The following is a 16,642-nucleotide window of genomic DNA, read 5'->3' on the forward strand; positions in this document are numbered from 1 at the left end:
AAATTTAGTTCTTATACTCTTACTCCAGATATAACAAAAAAGAAATGCAATCAAATAATAAGGATTATAAATATTATTAACACATGCATAATCAACACTCACGCAGACATTTGCATGTGCACTTTCACATATAGTCTCCCGCATATCAGAAATGGAGGGCCGGTACGTCTATTCAGTTTACTTTGTGATTAATTAGCTGATTCTCAGTTCAAATTAATCATTCAATCACCACATGTCCAACTTATACTTGATTTTGTCGGTTAATACTAATCACTGTTCTTCCTTTTCTCTTGGCGTTCTCAGTTCTTAATTATACCACTAAAGGCGACGTCATGAGAATGAAGGTTCAACTTTGATTCGTTAAATTTAAAAATCATGTCAAATACTGTAAAAAATTAAAATTAAAAATTTAAAAATATGCAAAAGTAAGAACATAATAGTTTTGTACTTTTATGTTTTCACTGGTTTAAGAAAATGATACCAATGCAGTGAAAGGTTGGTTCATCAAGAAGAGGTTAGATGACAAGAAAATAGAACTTAAAATCTTATATCTAAGCAGGTCTCCACGCCAACTATAAAGGCTGTAAAATTATGAGAGCATGGTTTGAAAGCACACTACTAAAAGCTATCATAAAAATCTATACTTAGCCCCATGTTTAGAAAATATAAAGGGAGATTTTTAGTTAAGGACCACAATAGAGATTTAATTTTTATATGAGTTCAAAAAAAAAATTAAAATTTCAATTCAGTTTAAAGGAGAAAAGTCAAAAAAATTTCGATGGTGAAAAGATTAAAATACCTTTCACTTATTATGCAAAATCATTAATTGTTAATTTTTTTATTGCACTTATTAATTTAACAATATCGTTTAGAAATTACATCCTTTTATTAGACAATCAATAATATTAGTTGTTAATTTATTAACTTTACTTATTAATTTATTAACATCAGTTGTAAATTACAAAACATCTCGGTAATTTATAATTGATATTAGTAAATTAACAAGTAAAGTTGGTATTTTGATCTTTTCAACGTTAAAATTCTTGTAATTTTTTTCTCCTAAACTGAATTAAAATTTTAAAAATTTTTTAAATCTATCTAAAATTAAATCTCAATAGTTATCCTTCACTGAAATTCTCCTAAATAGAAAACACAAGTACATGAAATCACCATTAGTCTCTCGTAAAAAAGGGGAGAGAAAAAAGGGCAAAAGAGGGAGGGTTGGATCTGTGCCTCAATGATGCAGGTCTCAACCTACTGATTTGACATGGAAAGGCAATTATAGATGCACGCTAAAAAGATCATAAGCCATTATTGTCATGTTTCGGTTTGATCATCTAAACAAGTTATTATCCTGCCGACAGAAACGTGGGACTGCGAAGACCCTCATCCATAACTTATTACCAAACCTCTTTTTGCAATCAAGTAAGCATCCAACTGGAAAAGGCATACCAAACCAGGGTCTGGGGCCGTTTTAGCAATAATTATGTACCCGTACTTTGTTCAATGAAAGTGAGACTATAACATCTTATAATCCTTACTGATTGGGAGTTTCCAAGGAAAGTGATTAAAAAATCCCCACAATTGCATTATGGAAGAAAGTACAGTGCAAGGCCAGGTCATAAAAGCAACACCTATTATACACTCGAGAACGCGGAAGAAATCATATAATCCAAATCAATTTTGTGCTTACAAAAAATATCCTAATAACAAATGCCACTCATGTACAGTATCAGTATGTATTACGACAACTCCTTAGCTCGCTGCTCTCTATATCGAGCAGTCACACCAAAATTCACACACCCCCCTCCCCCAATGCAGCACCAGATGAATTAGACAAAATTATGTTTTCGTTAACACAGGAAATCATCTATAAGCCTTCTTTTAATGTATGAGATTTTACTTCGCACTGCCTCTACGAGCATATCATATCTCTTGTGAGTTCTTCAACCAGATCTTCAGTAAGTAGACGTTCTATCTCTCTTTCCAGTATATTAACCTCGTCATCTGACAATCCAACCCAGGGGTTGGATCCCAGCTCTCTGGCCACCAACGTATCAAGTGAATCAGAAGTTATGTCAGACGGTGGATATAAAGAAACTCTGATGATTTCCCATACTAACTTCAAAAGTTCCTTCCCACGTGGTGACGGCAGTATGGAGGAAGAACTGCATAGTTTCCTTCTGAATCTAGACAACGTTAAAGGTGGTCCAAGAACAATGAAAAGTGCTTCATTTAGCAAAGCATGCAATAGTTTGTGCTCTAACTTATTGTCACTTTGATCCTTGGTAGAAGTTTCATTCTCCTTGAACATTTTTTTGAGAGATTCCTCCACTTCTTCAAAAACTGAGTTCCCAATAGGCTTTGCAAATGTGTCCCCTTTTAATAAGGATTTATCCCCTGAACCGAAGTATAGACCAGAGGCAACAAGCAGATCTCTTATGTAAGATTCAGCTGGATCCTCTAATTGCACCAACTCAGATTCTTTAGGCTCCTGTTTGACCATTAATTCCATGGGGCCATCAGACTCAAGTTGAGTTATCTGCCTCCTTAACTCTGTTTGATCAACAGCAAAACAAAACAAAACAAAAAAAGAAAGAAAAAGAAAAAAGAAACTGTAAGCAAACATTTACCATCTCTCAACCAGCAAGAAGGTTAGATGTGCTGAATTGAGAAAACAGAATACAAGTTGGATTTTCACTCTCTCAATTATTTCATCTAATTCACAAAATCATGAGACTAAAAAATAAATAAATAAATTTCATGATCTTAATAAAATTTTACTTGGCTAATTGTCAGCAAGATGAATCAAGTAGCCTCTACTTAAAAAAATAAAAATAAATCTTGTCTTGTTGCAGGGACATACCAACTGAACATTTCCTGTTCCTTACAATGGTTTTCTATAACTTATACGGAAGATGGAATCCAGATGTAAGCACGCACATTAAAGGTCGTGAATTCAACAAGAAAGTTGTAATTAATAAAAACCCAGTACCCCATGATAGAAATTGAGTAGCACTTCAAACAAGTTATCTAAATATGAAAACATTTAGCCAATTAATTATGAAATCAACATCTGATCTACTAGAACTCTTTGAGATAGTTTGTTGACAAAACTTCCTGTGCACATGCAATACATGAAATAAGTCTATCCATCTATGATATCGTTGCACAATGCATGAAAGCTTGAACTTTTGTTATTTTACCATTCAAACCAGAACTAATTTCTCTAAAAGCCTCTGGCACAGCATTATCATCTCCTGAAGATACATCTGGAGTTGATATTGGACTTAAGTATTCAGCTCGCTTCCATAGCTCTTCCTGACCATTGCTGCATACAGATGCAGGACTGGGAGGTACCTCAGTGGAGTTCTCCTAAGAGCATATGACAGAATATTTAAAGATTAAATGATAATCAATCATGAAATATAATTGACAGAAAATGTCCTTGTAAAGAAACAATGATAAAGTGTATGATGAACTCACATGCCTCTCACCCCAATTCAAAAGAACTGTTGGTCTGCTTGTGACATCGACCATCATGGGACCATCTTCATTGCTATGTGATTCCACCATTGATTGAAACTTTTTTCCAAACAGCTTCCCTCTTAGGACAAGATTATATTTAAAGCTGGAAACCTTTTCTTTAATGTTAAATCTATCCTTCTTTTTCTTTTCAACATCAACAGACACAGTTTCAATAGCTTCAAGCTTCCTCCGAATTTGGGCACCAGTTAAAATATGGCGGTCCTCTAGAAGAAGCTTTCCAAATGACGTTCCTGATACAGGAGCAGACAAGGATCTAACAAGGTTTCTAGGGGACAATTCTTTGGGGAGCGATATATTATCAACATGTTCACGCCTGAAAGAGCCTGTTTGCATTTCTTTTTCCGCTTTAGAAATTTCCCAGTGGTTCAAATCATTTGAATTCATAACATCATCATCCTGTTTTAACCTGTCATTGTGATTATCTAAGAGATATGACCTTGAATTCCCACGAGTCACTTCAGGAATATCAAGATAATCTTTGCTTTTTAGAACATTTCTCAGCCTCTCTGACAAGAATCTCCTGGTATCTCTCTTGATAAATTCTGGGGAACTTGATCCATTGAACTGAATTTCACTTCTGTGTGATCTTGTTGATTCTGAGCGGAGCAAATTTCTTGCAACATCTCTAGTCACACTTTCTCTGACCTGCTTTGCTATATTACGTGCAATTTGTTTAGGATCTGATGGCTTTTCATTGTAAGGTGTCTCAATCCCACTTCCTCGAACCACATAACCCTTTTTAAAAGTTTTCCCCTCCAGTTCACATTTTAGCCGCTCTCTGACCTCTTCAAGAAAATCTTGTATGCTATTTCTCCCTCGTATATTGCTGGATGGATTGGTCCAATTATCCTCTTGGCTGTAAATCCTATCAGGACCGGGCTTCAAGATTACTATTCGAGTTGGTGAAGAACTATCCATTTGACCGTTCGATTTCATCATTAAGGATTCCTCAAAGTCTCTGCTTAAGGTTCTGCTCCTTGAAGGAAAGGTTTCTTTGCGCTTGGTAGGAAATAACTCCATGGTATTACCATGATATTCTGGACCTCCATTATTTGGTAACTCTGTTGCCAGCCATTGTGAAGTTGCACGATCTGCCATCTTTTTCTTGTTCATGCCCTCTCGTGTGAGCAATGGTTTGGGGGTATTGCCAACTTCAACAACCTTTGAACACTCCATTAACCTTGCCGCTTGAAATGCCTCAAATTCTTTCTTGAACTTCTGTAGTTCCTCTTCCTGAGGATGTTCCCGGGGCTTTGGCTTTCCCAAATGTTGGTTCCATCCATCATCATCATCTACGTCTTGGTAATAAGAGTCAAATTCCATGTGACTACAAGAATTTGAGTTGCTAGAACCCCAACCACCCGAACCCCTTCCATTCACTTTCTCCTCTAAAAACTTCTTCTCCATGCTTCCACTTTTTATTTCATCTGATGGAACTGCAGATTTAGCATCCGATGGCATCATATCTATACCCATCAATCTTGCCACAAGGCTCGGTGCATTCGATTTGGTGGTTGGTCGTTGGCATAGCTCATCATTGATAAGTTTCTTCACTGAAACTGCATCTGAAGGACAAGTATTCTCTGACAAGTTTTCTACTTGATAATGATACTGAAAAATTTAAATCAAAGTTAGTTGCTGTAGATAGCACTCTAGGTCAAGGGAAGAGAAAGAAAGACGATATCATGAAATATACAAACCGATTGTTATTAGATAGAAGCACAATGGAGTCTCATGAAGTTACGGTCACATTTGTGAATAAAAGGTCAACTGAAAATATGACTGGAGTGAGTGCCATCACAACCAGAACTAGCAGAAGATTTTGCAATAAAACAATTTTATCATTATTTTAAGTGATGGGACTGATGAAATGACGGGTTGATAAAACTCCATCATCTCAATGGCACATAAGCTAGGACTACATAGAACACCAACTACTCTACAATTTTAGAATTGTAATCTGGATATCGAGATTTTTTTTTTTTTTTTAAACCATGGCCAGGTCTAATACACGTGATGTCATTCCCCCAGAATGTTAAGGGATGCTCGTCAAAAGAAGGTTGCCAGACAAATTTGCAAAATCAAATTTGCGACAAGATCCACAATTAACAGGTGTTGTGATAGTATTAACATGGCAAGCATGTGAAGAGACACTTACCGGTAATTCTCCTTGCGCGCAATGAATTTGAGATGCTTCAGCTTGAAGCTCCAGGCTATTGCGAGGAGGTTCCAGGCCTGCAGAGCACATAATAAGAAAATGAGCAGCATTCAATTTAAATCAATCTAGCGGAGAAGGCAGGAAACGGATTTGTGATGAATTTTTTTGACTGTTGAGCAAGATAGTCCTAATCTCAGTCAGACAAAATTAATAGATGTCCTTCAATAGTACGAGATAAGGTGGTTTAATCAACACTCACCACCATGATGTCTCTTGTGGGCATGAACTTTCTTGGCCATGCTCCCGTGATTGAACTCAAAAATGCGCAATAAGCCTCTCATACAGACAGAAGGTCAGCCGAAAGACTCTCGGGTCGAAACTTCTGCTTCCATATCTCACCCCACTAAAATTCAAGACGATATTTTATTTCTTCGCATGAAATAAACCATCGCATCCCACAAGATACCCATGTATCAGTTAAAAAGCAGTTAGGAACATAAAACCAAAATCAAGGCATGTTGAAGCTTGAGAAAATGTGTTCGTGAAGTGATTGAAGTCCCAATTAAACGGATTTGTGCATTTAGACGTCCGTGACGGATGGACAACCAATCCTGCCATGTAGAACAGAACTAGCATAAATTATTCAATAAATAGCATAGTCTTAGGTAAAGCATGCAAACCGATTTTCCAATAGTAGACAGAAAGATGAAAATTTGAGCAAAATTTTGAACTATGAACAGGCCATTTCAACAAAATCTGATAACTTTAGACTTCTCCGTGAACAGCGAAGAGCAAAGGGCACTCAAGTGGTCTAAGCATGATCAGGGGAAACGTTGGAGGCTAAAAGTGAGTCGGTCACAACTGAGTTTACAGCCAGCCTTGTTTTTAAGATTGCTCTGCTCAGTAAGAAAATGCTTTAAAATAGATGATCAGATTCATATGAGTGTCAATGGTCGGTTAGAAAACAGAGAATGTTACGTACCACAGAGAAAAACCAGAAAAATGTAATGACAAGTAAGCCTTCAAACTTTTGATCGATAAGCCAGTAGGTGGTTATGGTTGAAGAATGTCTGAGCTCGATACAAGTGGAGAAAAATTCAGAGGGGATTGAAAGTTGAAACTAACAAATCCCAGGAGGGAGAGAAAACTTTGAAAGAATGGAAATCGACAGCGACGATTCTGAATAAAGCGGAGACCCAGAAATAAGAATAATTAACAAATAATGATGACACCGGAAAGAGCTATGATGTTAATGTAGAAAGAAAGTCCTGTGAGGCCACTGCTGGGAACGAGTGAGAGAAAACGAAGCGCCTGTCTCTGGACTTTGCCACTTTCTTTTTTGGTTAATCATTCTTTTCTTTCCATTAGTTTCTTTTTTATTTTTTACTGGATAAAATTCCAAGCTGTCTGGCTGGCTCACTTGATGAATGGCCTGTGGAACATAGCTTGCACACTAGAAGCCATAGGTGTGCCCAGAATAATAAAAAAGAGGATTCAAAAGTTGTGGAAAAGTATCAAAGATCTTTTTCCAGCTGTTTATGAAGTACTCTCACTTGGAGGGGTTTAGAGTAATTCAAATCAGTAATAACATGTATGATGTGAAATTATTATTATTTAACCAATAATCAATTATTAATAATACAGTCTTTCTTGTGTTGCTAATATGACTTTACAAAAAAATATATTCTATATAGATAGAACAATTCTTTATAACCCATGAAACCCAATTATTTAAGGCTTAAAATTTTTATCAAAAGACTTGAGGTTTAAGAAATATTTTTTTGTTTTGTTAAAGATTTTTGAGAAAAATGTGTCACACGTCTTTATCATAATGTGATAGGAGATGAGATAAAAATTAAATTTTTATATGTCATATCTCAAAATCATTAACCACTACCTTTGTGATACTAATAATGAAGGTTTCAACCTTATAGAATTTTTTTGGGTGATTTTCACCATTACCTCTGGCGCAAGTGAACCTATCGTCAATAGTACCTTGGTATGTATAGACGATATTTTACTCTTTTCATAAACTGGACGGGAATACAAGAATCAAGTAGCACAATTCTCCAAAATAATCTATCGCATATGGGATTATGCTCTGGACCCGCAAAAGTCACATTGGTGTAGCCTTTTAACAAATATACTAATATCTCAAGTATCTTAAAAATTCAACAATCATGAATAAATTAGAGATCAACTCCTTTAGTTTTGTTGTAAAAATCTTGACCAGCTTCAAAATTTATCTCCTTTATAAAAAAATAAAGAGTTTTTTTTTTTTATCAAACTTCCATTCAAAACAAATAAAAAATATTAATCTTACAAGAGCATGCAACCTGGCATAAATCCAAAAGACATTACTTTGGCACGGTAAGAATGCGCAACTTTATTAAAACAAGTTAATAGAGTTTTTTATATACATCCTAATCTTTGTTAGTTCTATATATTCTAGATTGAACCAAACCAGCCCATTGGACTGTGATACGATGAATTGGCCATGTATTCAGTCCGGTTGTGCGAATTCATTAAGAGTTACTTAACTCAAGTTAGGTTGGGTGACTAAAATTAACCCATCCAACTCCATGAGTCAAGCGAGTTAAATTTTTTTAGCTCTAACACCCTTTGTGGGTGTCAAGAAAATTTAAAAAAAAAAAAACTTAAGGTCAAATTAGACAATGTTCTCTGCCTCAAGAAAGGAGATAAAAGAAAGAAAGAACACGAGACAAAAAATGAGCAATCATTTAAACCTTATTTTTTAGCTTTTGCACTTTTATTTCAACCACAATGACTTAAATTTGGATTGGAGAAATGCGGTTGGAAGAATTAGAGATGAAAACGTAAAGAGCTCAAAAATGCTGCCAGAAAATGCTTAACCTTCAACTGAAAAAATGAGAAGTTGAAGAAAGAGGAGAAAGGCAAAAAAATGAGATGGCCAAGTACGTGAAACTGAGCTTTTGATAAGATAGGATGTCCAGGTTGCTTGGCAAGGTTAGGAACTTAAGATAGGATAGAGACAGGTAGCTATAATTTTAGGTAAAATAAAAAGAAAAGAAAAAGGACAATAATTCAAATTTTAAAACTGATGTATGCTCACATTAATAAAATAAAAAGTTATATAATTTTTTATGAGAATAAAAAAATTATATCCATTTACCATTTGATTTTGTTACTTTAAGTATGTTTTTAATTATTCAAACAACGTTAAAATGTTCAATCTATTTAAAAATTAAATTAAACAAATTTTAAAATATAATTTTATTTGTTATGATTGACTCCGGATTGACCCTTGATCTAACCCCGGTTGAACCCCTGACCCTTGAATCCTAATTTTAATCAGTTCAATGATCAATTCAATTTTTGATACCTTAGTTATAATAGGACATTTGGTGTTAGAGGGGACATAGGAGTATTTTCCGGTCTATAAAGTTGCTACAACAACATCTTCTTACTTCACGTAAGAAAGGGGATAAATTGATGGATCACATAATATTAATAGTAACCTATAATAATCTCTAATCCATAAGAACCCCCAATTTGAGGGGAAAGGTGTTTTAGGATAGGGACAATCTTGAAAGGTTCATTTAAGTGAGAGTTGTTGGGTTTATAAAATTACCTCATATCATTTCATTTGATGTATTAGTTTCTATTTGTCTTGTTTAATGGACATTGGAGAATAAAAGAAATTGAGCCTTGGTCATATTGTTCTTTATGAGTTTATAACTTATGTAACTCTTGACATTTTAGGGCATGAAAACCCATTATGTTGTGAGCCCAATATTCCATTGATAATGGTTTTACTGGCGGGATGGATAAATCACCTGAATATGGAATTTATATTTTCATCCACATGCAAAGGACATTTACGGGTAAATTAGTGACATATTTTGGGATATTGCAAGAGTCTTTTATTCTTTGTGATTATGTGCCTAATCCAATCATGACATGTCTTATTTTGGAATTATATGTGAAGATATTATGTTGATAATGAATTTTACCTTATAGGTATGTCATTATCAATGTAATTTGTGTTCAATTTTTTTTTGTGAATTATCTATAAATACTATATTTGTAATTGACACTCTCTGTAAATGAGAGATTACTATTATTGATAGCTGGGCATTTATTTGGTAAGTTTACAAATATAGGTTTTGATTTTTTGACGTTTCTTGTACCTTATAAGTATGGTGAAATTAAATAAATTTTGTTGTAACCATTCCAATAAAGCTCTTAATTCATAACTGAATTAGATGCTTGATAATATAGTGTTAGAAACAATATAAGGCAAATTATTTGTATTAGGCTGAAAATCATAAGATCGATCTTCGTTTGAAGAAATTTAATCTTAAAATCTATTAAGTGATTCATTGTTTATTATTGCATAGGATTAAGAAGGTGCCAACTTTATTACTTACTATCAAGTAATTAAATTTGAATCTTGCTTTCAAATAAATAATGAGAGTTATAAGCCTAGACCATTGACTTACTTGTTAAGAGCACCTCTACCTTAGCATGTTTGTCCATCAACTTCATTTGATGAGGATGAGGTTGTTAGGAATTTGTTAAAATAAAACAATCTATGAAATATATTAAAAAGTTGACTTTATTAAGATGTTCTCATAGAGTTGGTGTATTTATAATACTAGTTAGAAGTAATCATTTATGATAAACCAAATAAATAATGGTGAGAATTAGAAGGTATAAACCTTTTTTGTTGTACATGGTGAGGACATTATGGATGTCATAATAATTTGTTATTAAATTATCTCACACAAATAGAGACTTGAGGGAAGGAATTGAGATACGTTCATGACATGATTTTCTAGAATTCAATTAAGAACATTCAATGTACAACTATCTAAAAATTATATCTAGGAATAAGCAAGTCTCTAGGTAGTGATCTTTGAAGTTTGATGAAGTTATAAGCTTCCTTTAATTTTACTTAGAATATTTTAGATTTGCATATATTTGTTAAATGTTTGAAAAGAGCAGTCTTTTGTCTCTTATGCTCTATATTAATAGCTAGTTAATAGCTAGTAATTAAGAAAATGAGACAAAGTATTGGCAAGCATGCCACCTTGATATAAAATATTTTGCTAGACATGTTTTTTTTCAAAGATTACTATTCAATTTTAATGTCTATTGACATCCTTGATTTATCTCATGCAACCTATTTTTTAATTGAGTGTTTTAAAATTTGTTAAGGGGGTGTAAGGTTGCTTAAGTTTTAACATTCTCAAAATAAATACTGAGAACCATTTTGCATATAAAAAAGGTTTGTACACTTTCACTATAAATGACTTTAATGATGCTAAAATATTCATTAGTCTTTTATCTATGTTTTTGCTTTGAGTGCCTGGCCTTTGGTAAATACTTGTGAAATCCTTGCAATAAATTATTGGATAATCATTTTCTTATTTTGTAAAATTCTCGTATACCAAAAGGTACATGAGACCTAATGTTTGTTGTTGAAATTTGATTCTCCTTTACATTTGTGACTATGAGGATTTAGGAGATGCATCCTGTAACACCTTAATTTTTTTTTCAAACAATAAATAACTCAATCATAGTAGCAAAGTATCTACCAAGATAAACAGAAGTTAACAAATCCTTTTTTATTTTGAAACAATCTTGAAATACTAGCATTGTTGGAAAGGAACTTCCATGGTAAAAAATGACAAAACAAAGTTTTATAAAGAAAAAGTTACTTTTTTTAATCCTTCTAATTTTAACTTACTTGAAACTCAATCCCTTAAATATGACTCGATGCAATTCGATTCTTGAATTACATCGAGTTATACTTTAAGGTTTGAATTATAAGTGAGTTATAATTAGAGAGACAAAAAGATTAATTTTTCTTCTCATAAAATATTTCACCTCTTAAAATGGTTATCATGATAAAAAAAAATTAAGCTAGATAAGTAAGTACTAGCATGATAAATAGAATTAAATTCTTAAAATTATTATTTCGAAGATTTGAGATTCCAAGCATTATAAAACAAAATCAAGTGTGAAAGACTCATGAGATTCCATTTCAAATTGAGAAAATGACAAACAAAATATAATAGAAAAAATATAAATAGTTATACATTTTAAGCTCTTATAATCACCTATCAATGTTTCAAATAACACAACAATTTTTTTAATATTACTCATATACATCTACAACCACAGTTGGATTATAGCTATCCAATACAATTTATATGAATAAAACTAATGTAAAAAGCATATAATATTTGGCTTGTGTGCTTGCATAAAACAATCTCTTAAATAAATTTTAACCCCCATATGCCATTAGGCTAAAATTACATTTTCCTAAGCTTATGTTCCTAAGAAGTGCAAACCATAGAACAATAGCCAAAATAGACAATTCAATCAATCTCCAAAACAAGTCAATTATATGGCCCTATAATCATGTAATTTTAAACCATATAAAATAAATCAAACTTCAGGGCTTTAGTCATTCAAAGTTTAGTAAAAGCAGAAATAATTTGGAAGGCATGATTGAAAGATTACATCCATACAATTATTAATAAACAAAAAAAAAACCCTAATGTTGGTAATATAACATTATTCAAATCATAAGCCAAAATACTCAAAAAAGACAATAGATTTACACCACTAAGTCTTAGAGGCTCCTTCATGTGCCACTTGTAACTCTTATTTTAAAAATTGTTAATCATATAATGAGAATTAAAAGTCTCAATAACTAATGTGAATTTATAATAATGTATATAAATAGTTATATATGTATTTGCAAAGTAGGAAAAATAACAATTACATAATTCAAACAGAAATACAAGAGATATTGTAATGCATGACAAACAATTATTCTTATCTCTCTCTATTAACCTTGAGCCATAGCCCTTGTAACATATTAAATTCCTAATCTATAAACTAATTGCAATTAGGGGTAAATTAATAAATTAGTAGGTGATTGAGAATTTTTATGGTAAGCTGATGTTTAGTGTGTTTGGATGTTGGAGGAATAAGATTGGATGGAAGAATGATGGTTCAAAGTAAAGTATGTGAGCTATAGTGAGAGTTTTCTCATAGTGGCACATGCTATATGCACTTCATCGTGGAACTAGAAGGGAGAGGAGAGAAAAGATTTGGAGGAGGGGGAGAAAAGGGAGCACTCTACTAGGCTTGTAATTTTAGAAACTTATGAGATATTTCTAACTGGTCGCTTGTCGGATGAGTTTTATACTACCTTAAGCTTCGATTTTAGCCTAATTTCTCTTAATTTAAGTTATAGGGAAATTAAATAAGGGAGTTTAAAGGGGTTTATTTCTTACCCTTTAGTAATAAAAAGATTATTGAGAATTAAATTAAAATTTTACGACTAATTTGAGAATCAATGGTTAAGTTATAAAGTAATAAACCAAGTTTAACCCTAAATGGATTATTAAAAGTAAAGCCAGGAATATGAACCTAACTCATCGAGCTAGCTTGTTTAAGCCCATTTAATACGAAGGTCAAGCTTGCAATTAGGACCCTTCAAATGTAATTCAGGCTTAAAATGTTGGCCCTAATAGGCTCAAAAATAAACAGGCTGGCCCTAAAGGGTTGAGAGCCAGCTCATTTAAGCTCGTGTAACTTTTTTTTAGTATTCAAATGATTAACTTTTAATAGACTCTTGGACTTGAAAAAAGTTTAAGCATGATTTATCTGTACATGTTAGCTTATATCTACAGGGAAGAAAAAATAATAAAAAAATAACAACCAACCCTAAATCCTTTAACTTAACTCTTTAGACTACATTTTATCGATTCTACCCCTTTGTAATTTATCTCTTGTTTATGTGAGTTGTGCTCGTCTGTCATCATTCCTTTTTATTGACAGCATCTCCTAAATCCTAATAGTGCTCCTCCATTTGTGACCATACTTCATTATGCTCCTCTATCTATGATAGTGCTTTGCCAATTTCAAAGATTCAAATGACAGCATCTCTTAAGTCCTCCTCTTACTCGAACAGAACCATATTCTAATTTGCTTTTCCTTGTTCTTCCCTCATTCTTAGTTTTGCTCTCAATCAGAATAGTGTCTATGGTTTATTTGGTTGTTTTATTTTGATTGCTTTCATTTTGTTTATTGATATAGTTATATTCTTGATCTATATACTGGTATGATATTTTTGAGTTGTGGAATGAATTGAAGTATTATTATTTAGTTTGATAAAAAATTAATATAAAAAAATAGGTAACAGGGTTTGAAGCCCACAGGGTAGGTCCTAAGCCCGTTATCTTAAGGGTTGGGCCCTACAATTCGATATCTTAAAAGAAAAATGAGCTTTTTAAGCTTGATCCTTTTAGGCCCAAGCTCGTCAAGGGCTGGCCTATTTTCCTAGCTCTAATTGAAAAGGGTGAGGATATTGATGTGAAGTGTGTTAAGGGTAATTAAAGTGATAGGAAGACTAGAGCAAATGGTTAGGAATTTTAATGGTTGAGTGAAAGGAAATAAGCAGTTAATTATGATTAATAGTGATAATTGGTACTTATGGTCAATTGAGTAATTGACTAATTATGTTAATTTGTGTAAATTAATGTATTATGTGTGTTCTCTGAGGTAAAGGAAGCGAATAGTGATGATAGGTGATCAAAAGAATACCACGAATAACCTTTTTAGTGATAGAAATGTTAACGTAACTGAATAATTCACTCTACTTGATTAATTCATTTAATTGTTTGTAAGTAATTATATTATTACATAATGTGTTTTGAAATAAGCATACTGTGCATGGAAATAATTTTAAGGAATGAATTTATGAAGATATATGTATATATGTGTATATATGGGTTTTGAATTACAAACATATAATTTGCATATATAAAATGTGAGCATGATCATATTAGGGGTGAGAGTTTACTTGTAGGGAGGAGTAGTTAAAGACCATATAGCATATATTCTCTTGAGTTTTTGGTGGAGAATGGTGTTGGAGAATTCTTCTCCTAAGTGCCTAGTAAGGTATAATATTAGATATTCTCTCTTAAGTGCCTATACAAGTACCATATTAGAGATTTATACTCCTAAGCATATGAATGATGCAATGTTGGAATAATGACACCCTAATTGTGCATGTGATGGGGGAAACATGTGATTTTGGTGTTATAATTGCTTAATCAAGTATAATATGTCCCATTAGACATGGTCAAGCTCTTAAAAGTGGCTAATGACATGTGGGGTAAATTTAGGGCATTCAAGTTAGGTGAAATGACAAAAAGTGATCATTTTGCATTTAGGTGTTCAATTTTTAAATGAAATATTAAATTGAAACAAAACTCTTGTTATTAGTTAGCTTGTTAAATAAATTTTATGTGAGCACTTGAATCACTCCAATTGAACTCAGTATGAAGAAACGACGCACATCAAAAGTTTACATTATTGAGCTATCATTGACAATAAAATTTGATATGTGCACCATGGCACACAATGCACATGACGTTGTGCATTACCCTTTTTATTGGAGTTAATGTCTTGCTCCTGTTTTTCGTATCATGTGGAGGTTGTGCAATTAGTAGGCTTTCACTGTGTGATAAATCTTACTTCAAAAAGATTTTTAGTGTTTTTAATGGGTTATGAAATTTCGATATCTTAAGAGTATTTATTTCTCATATTTTTAAATGATTATTATTTTGATAAAAATGAGAGGTTTGTGGGACCTTTAATTGAGCTATTTGAATTGAGTATGATAAATTGATAATGTTAGATGGACATTATAGCCCTCACTTGATTCTAGATTACCTGATCAAATGTTCACAAGCTCGAGATCTTACAAGCCACCTATTAGGCCTCTAATAGGGGCATACCATGTGGCACAACAAATATAACAATAACAACAAGAAATCTACCAATACCTCTCACAAAAAGTTAAGCAATTATATATCAACAATGTATAAATATACAATATTGTAATTTTTACAATTTTTTTATTTTCAACAATACTACAACATAATATCCCACATGGCAAAAAGAATTCAAAATATATATTCACAATTTCATAATTTTTTCATAAACATAATAAAATAATTTTTCAACAATTCACAAATTGTCTCAATAATCACACAAATAATAGTGGACAACACTAACAACAAATTAAAGGATGATTATCTTGTGACTTTATTAATAAATTACTTCTTACAACTTCTCTTCCATTACAACCTTCACTACTACTATACTCTACACATAACACATTATTTATAAATATTAGTTTTAATTTTTGAAACTAATAAAATAACTTTAATAATAAAGTTATAGAGTATAACATAATTTTTAATCCCATTATTAATACTAGTTTAGGGCTTATACCCTCAAGTAAAATTTTAACTCCTTTTTTAATCATCAATAAATATCAATAAGTTAAAATCAACTTTCAAACCATTTTTTATTATCAAAATTTCCTTTTTTATTCCATAAATTTACACCCAAAAATTGCAAATTTGGTTTGAAGTTTAGAATAATTATTTTATAGTCATAGTAATTTATTTCTCATTCTAAATTATCATCTAGATATTAAAAAATTAATTTATATTTTTAAATTTAATAAAAATATACCCTTAGGAGTTTAGGGTTTAATTCATAAGCCTCAAATTCAAATTTTATTAACATAATAATACTCTAAAATATTTATTATACTACTAACAACCTCAAAAATTATATTTATTTATCATAAATTCATTCCCTTTTCAAACCCTAGGTTTTTCACTATTAAGAAATTAGCAACTAAAGAGGATAAGTAACTAAGAAAAAAAAATAGAACACTTACACAATCTGAAAAAACTTGAAATCACACCCAAAATATTATATTATGGAGCCTTACCTTCTAAACTAGTCCCTTGTCACTGGTTATCTCTCAAACTCTCGCTCTTTTGTTTGCGCTGGAAGACTAAATGAAAAAGGGAGGAGAGGGTGTATTGTGTAACATCATTCCTTAAATTA

At 32.2% G+C, this 16,642-nt stretch overlaps 1 protein-coding gene across 4 annotated transcripts; it reads right to left on the reverse strand.

Annotated features, from left to right (window-relative positions):
* Window positions 1-1,564: 1,564 nt before the first annotated feature.
* On the reverse strand, window positions 1,565-7,044 carry LOC129322659 (uncharacterized). 4 transcript variants are annotated; one of them, XM_054968979.1, is made up of 7 exons: window positions 6,690-7,044; window positions 6,472-6,603; window positions 5,967-6,318; window positions 5,708-5,784; window positions 3,487-5,160; window positions 3,207-3,375; window positions 1,565-2,556 (listed from the first exon to the last, which is right to left on the reverse strand). In XM_054968979.1, the coding sequence occupies exons 3-7, from the start codon at window positions 6,046-6,048 to the stop codon at window positions 1,916-1,918; spliced, it is 2,643 nt and encodes an 880-aa protein (XP_054824954.1). In that variant the 5' UTR covers window positions 6,049-6,318; window positions 6,472-6,603; window positions 6,690-7,044; the 3' UTR covers window positions 1,565-1,915. The 4 variants fall into 4 exon arrangements, with proteins under 4 accessions (XP_054824954.1, XP_054824955.1, XP_054824953.1 ...); XM_054968980.1 differs by lacking the exon at window positions 6,472-6,603 and having other exon boundaries at window positions 5,967-6,110; XM_054968978.1 differs by lacking the exon at window positions 6,472-6,603.
* Window positions 7,045-16,642: the final 9,598 nt, after the last annotated feature.

The sequence above is a fragment of the Prosopis cineraria genome, unplaced genomic scaffold, assembly GCF_029017545.1.
Source record: "Prosopis cineraria cultivar Desert tree isolate PC_DT_omini unplaced genomic scaffold, ASM2901754v1 PC10, whole genome shotgun sequence".
Lineage (NCBI taxonomy): Eukaryota > Viridiplantae > Streptophyta > Magnoliopsida > Fabales > Fabaceae > Prosopis > Prosopis cineraria.